The following is a 5713-nucleotide window of genomic DNA, read 5'->3' on the forward strand; positions in this document are numbered from 1 at the left end:
GTAGCTGGGACTACAGGTATGTGCAACCACGCCCAGCTAATTTTTTCGATTTTTAGTTGTTTGGCTAATTTCTTTCTATTTATAGTAGAGATGGGGTCTCGCTCTTGCTCAGGCTGGTCTCGAACTCCTCAGCTCAACCAATCCTCCTGCTTCGGCCTCCCAGAGTGCTAGGATTACAGGCATGAGCCACCGCGCCCGGCCTACGACATGACTTTTAACATAGTATGATTTGTAGTTTTTCTGCAGTACATACCAAAGGTTAATCATGAAGAATTAGACGTCTTTATTCTTTGTATGAACTCTCTAATGTGGAGAGTATTGTGAGAATTGGTTAAGTAATTTAACATATCATTACACTTACAAGCATTCTTTTGAGTATCAATTCTTTAATGAATCCTGAGGACACACCTTAGATTAGTGAACTTTCTAGGTTCACTACATTTGCCTTGTTTTTTATCCAGTATGAAACTCTCGTGACAAAAAACTCATGACGGTTTGCTAAAAGGCTCAATACATTCACTTTGTTTGTGTAGTTGTTCTCCAGTATGAACATGCTGATGGTCTGACAGTTCTGATGTTTGAATAAAAGCCTAAACATGCACCTTATGTTTGTATGGTTTCAACAAAGATATATTTTCTCAATGCCTAGTAAGTTTGAGGCCAGGAAAACGTCTCTGTCACATACCATTACACGAATGCTCTTTAGTAGGAATTGCCTATGCTGATTCATGCTTGAACTTATAATAAAGGTTTGAAATCCTCATCATATTTGTAACGTTTCTCTCAAGTACAAATTCTCTGATGATGTGTAAGGTGTGAATTGTGGCAGAAGACCTTACCACATTCGTTACGTATGAATGGTTTCTTTCCCATATGGGTTATCTGCTGTGTTGTGAGGACTGAATGTACACTAAAAGATTTGCTGCACTCATGTTAGGTTTGTCTCCAGCAAGAATTGTTTGGAAACTCCTGATGTCCGAATTATACCCTAAGGCTTGCCACATTCAATACATTTGTAAGGTTGCTCTCTGCTATCGATCAACTGATGGTTAGTTAAGCCTTAAATGATGACTAATGGCTTTGCTGCATTCATTACACTTGCAACGTTTCTTTCTAGTATGAAGTATCCAATGTCTTCCAAAACTTTAATGCTGAGAAAATACCTTCCCTTGTTAATTACATGGATGACATTACCACATTAATAAGATTTCTCTCCAGCATGAAATCTCTGATGATGTGCAAGGTATGAATTGCCACTGAAACCTTGCCGTATTAATTTCATTACATTTGAAAGTTTTCTCCAGTATGGATTACATGATTCTTAGTAAGACTTGAATGCACACTAAAAGATGTGGCCACACATTACATTTGTAAGGATCCTCTCCAGTATAAACACTTCGACAATGTAGTAAGGAAGAGTTTGGACAGAAGACCACTCCACATAAATTACATTTATGCAGTTTCTGTCCAGTTCGAATTCTCCAATGACATACAAGATACAGATTTTGACTAAAGTCTTTGTCATATTCATTACATTTGTAACGTTTCTCTCCTGTATGGATTATCAGATGTTGTACACGGTATGAACTGTGACTGAACACCTTGCCACATTCATTACATTTGTAAGGTTTCTTCCAGTATAAATTGTCCGATGTTGTGGGAGGTGTGAAATTTAATGAAGACCTTGCTACATTCATTACATTTGCAAGTTTTTTTTTTTTCTGTGTGTGACAGTCTCACTCTGTGGCCCTGGGTACTGTGCAATGGCATCATCCGACCTCACTGCAACCTCAAACTCCTGGGCTCAAGCAATCCTCCTGCCTCAGCCTCCAGAGTAGCTGGGAAAACAAGCATACACCACGATGCCCCTCTAACTGTTTCTACTTTTTAGTACTTTCCTCAGGCTGGTCTCGAACTCCTGAACTCAAGCAAGACTCTCACCTGAGCCTCCAAGAGTGATAGGATTACAGGTGTGAGCCACCATGCCTGGCCTACACTTATAAGGTTTCTCTCCAGTATGTATTCTCTGATGTTATGCAAGATGTGAAATGTAATGAAACACCTTTCCATATTCATTACATTCATAGGGTTTCTCTCTAGCATGAATTCTCCGATATTTTGCCAGGTGTTAAGTTTGACTGAACTCTTTGCCACATTAATTACATTTATAAACTTTCTCTTCAGTATGAATTCTGTGATGATTTACAAGGTGTGAATTGCGACTGAATACTTTACCACATTCGTTACATGTGTAAGGTTTCTCTCCAGTATGAATTCTCCAATGACTTGCTAAGTTTGACTTGTCACAGAAGAACTTGCCACATTCATTACATTTGTAAGGTTTCTCTCCAGTATGAATTCTCCGATGTCGTGCAAGGTGTGAAATATGATTAAAGACCTTGCCGCATTCACTACATTTGTGAGGTTTCTCTCCAGTGTGAATTCTCCAATGATTTGCTAGGGATGACTTATGACTGAACACCTTCCCACATTCATTACATTTGTAAGGTTTCTCTCCAGTATGAATTCTCCTATGTTGTGCAAGGTGTGAAATTTGATGGAATCCCTTTCCACATTCCTTACATTTGTAAGGTTTCTCTCCTGTATGGATTATCAGATGTTGTACGAGGTATGAATTACGACTGAACACCTTGCCACATTCATTACATTTGTAAGGTTTCTCTCCACTGTGAATCCTCCGATGTTCCGCAAGGTGTGAAATTTGAGGGAAGACTTTTCCACATTCATTACATTTGTAAGGTTTCTCTCCAGTGTGAATTCTCCGATGTTGTACAAGGTGTGCAATTTGACTGAAGACCTTGCCACATTCATTTGTAAGGTTTCTCTCCACTGTGAATCCTCCGATGTTCCGCAAGGTGTGAACCACATTCATTACATTTGTAAGGTTTCTCTCCAGTGTGAATTCTCCGATGTTGTACAAGGTGTGCAATTTGACTGAAGACCTTGCCACATTCATTACATTTGTAAGGTTTCTCTCCAGTGTGTATTCTCCGATGTTGTACAAGATGTGAAATAGTATTAAAGACCTTGCCACATTCATTACACTTGTAAGGTTTTTCTCCAGCATGTATTCTCCGATGACTTGCAAGGCATGATTTTTTATTGAAGACCTTGGCACATACGGCACATTCAAATCGTTTCTCTTCTGCGTGGATTATTTGATGTACAGTGAAATGTAAGCCTTGATTAAAGGCTTCGCCACACTCATTACATTTGTAATGTTCTGTCTCTACATGTGCTTTCTGTTTTTGTGTAAATAGTGAATCCATAAAATCATACTCATCTTCATGAGAAACGTGGGGTTTGATAGTAGAAGGAATTCTGTGGGGTGGGGAAACCAAGGAATAATTGCTGATATAGTTCTCCATGTGATTCCATTCATAAATTTTCTCTTCAGCCTTAAATAGCTGTAGTTCTGCTGGATGCGACTGAAAGTTTAATCCAAGCTCATTTTTAATAAACTTATATCCTGAATCCCTTATATCATGCTGATCTCTTGTACCAGTGAGATTTTCCTCATGTGTCTTATGGACTCTTTGGTAATGTCTTTCAGCAACTCGCCACTGATACTCAAAGTTTTGTATATTTTTCTGGATTTCCCTAAACCAGAAGTCTTCTATGTCATGGCTTTCATGCTTTTCCAACATTACTGTTTGGGGTATTTCTCCTGTATAACTGTTCAGTTTAGGAAATGGCAATTCATTTATCATACATATAGAAGAGATACCTACAAGATATAAAGAACCACAGGTTTATGATGAATTTCAGATGGTCATTAAATACCTCCTATTGAAATACGTAACATTATACCAAGAGTAACATACGTATAATAAACAGTTATTAAATTTCCAATTATGATTTTTAATTTTTAGGAAAATGGGTTCTTTAAAAATATCAAAAAGATGGTTACACATAATTCAAAAAAATGGCAGGGAAGCTTAGTATGAAGCAATCTATAACCATAGCACATTGTACAAACTTATGTTAACCTTATAAGAAGAAGAAATTTTCCACCATTAAGCCAAAGCACATGGCAATTGGCTGAAAATATATGCCTGTCTAATAATTGAAGAGAATTATGGTACTTGTACTTGGAAAATGTATTAACGAGGGTCAGAGAAAACACTGTTTGGAAAAAATCAAAAAATAACATCCTATACAACGTAAGACAAGTAACTATGATCTGAATATCTGTGTTGACCAAATTCACCTGCTGAAGTACTAGTCACAATTTTGCAGTCTTTACAAACACCATGCAACATTCTGAGCCATCGACCATCACTAGCTTGTTAGAAGAGTCTTGAGATAAATTATTTTTCAAATAAAAACACTAGGTCCACAGTGTTTATGTATGTAACCCCATTTTGCACATTAAGTGAGAAAACCAGAACTTGATCCTGGGACTGCAGGCTCAAACATGTTCTTAGGAACATCTGCTGATCCAACCAGTACCAAAAAGAACAGGTCATAGGACAGAGGAGCACAGGAAAGAATATTTCAAGGGATACATATGCTGTGTTGTTAATAGAGTTACTCAGTCATCCTGCATAGATAATGGTATGTGAGTCATCACCCAGGGCACACAATCATTTAGGCACCAGTGACAATGATGACTTAGGCAGTGTCCTGCAAAAGTTTTCCAATGGTGAACAACTGTCTTTACTTACACAGTGACAGCAGTGTGGGTAGTAAGGGGGTCTTGTGGAAATTGGACTGGTCAGAAATATAAAAATTAAAATGCTAAAAAGTGATTGTATTGTCCATCTAAACCAAGAACCCACATGAGGAAAGGCAAGAGTGGAAGGAAGGAAGCAATGTAGGGAGGATGTGTACACAGAGGGATGATTCCTTGGCTAAGGTGTGCTCAGTATGTGTTTGAGGAAACACAGCTAGCAGGAAGATGTTGTCAAGGCCTGCCATTGATCACATTACTGAAATTAGGGAAAAAATCCCCCCTCACTAACTAGAATATTGAATACATAATATATTTTTTATATGGGCATGCAGGAGCAGAATTATGTTTGCAAATCTCTGGAAATAGAATTACAGTATGTCAGTTAAAATTCCACCCTTGGTAGTAAAGAGAAACTAATTTAGCAATCAACACAAAACTACCCCATTCTTAACTGTGAGAATAAAGCTATAGTAGTGAGACACAAACGCAAGAGATTTGAAGGAAACTCAGTTTGATGATATGGAAAGAAATTAGGCTTACATGTCCTACAACATTTACTATGAAACTAAATTAACCAAATTAAATGACCTCTAAATTCTATATCTAGACATATAATCAACAAATTCTACATATAGATTCTACGAGATTATGTGCTCTAAGTGGGAACCAAAAGCAAATTCCTGAATATGGCCTTGGAGAAGAGATGGATGATTTCATTCTATACACAGAAAGATACAATGAAACTTTATCAAGAGTACAGCAATGCAGGGAGATCATGGGTAGAGAATGATGATCTACTCACTGAGGGGGTGGAGATATGTTTGAAGAAACAAAGCTAGGAGGCTGTTATCAAGGTCTGCCCTTCATCACAATAGTGAAATTGAATAAAAACCTAACTATAATATTAAATAAACAATATGTTTTGCTAAGAAAATAACAATTTTGGCATATAAAAATTGAAGAGCTAGTCTCCTCTTTTGGTATATAAAAATAACAGTGCCTCTTTTGCTGGCTCCT

At 37.5% G+C, this 5713-nt stretch overlaps 1 protein-coding gene across 1 annotated transcript in view; it reads right to left on the reverse strand.

Moving 5' to 3' along the window:
• The window catches only part of LOC105809509 (zinc finger protein 83-like), a 43398-nt gene that overhangs the window by 24393 nt on the left and 13292 nt on the right, over positions 1-5713 (reverse strand). Inside the window, 2 exon segments of the mRNA XM_012643330.1 lie at positions 1996-2834; positions 2836-3748. Coding sequence (XP_012498784.1) covers positions 1996-2834; positions 2836-3748 — 1752 coding nt within the window.

The sequence above is a fragment of the Propithecus coquereli genome, unplaced genomic scaffold (genome assembly GCF_000956105.1).
Source record: "Propithecus coquereli isolate 6110/MARCELLA unplaced genomic scaffold, Pcoq_1.0 Scaffold196, whole genome shotgun sequence".
Classification (NCBI taxonomy): Eukaryota; Metazoa; Chordata; class Mammalia; order Primates; family Indriidae; genus Propithecus; species Propithecus coquereli.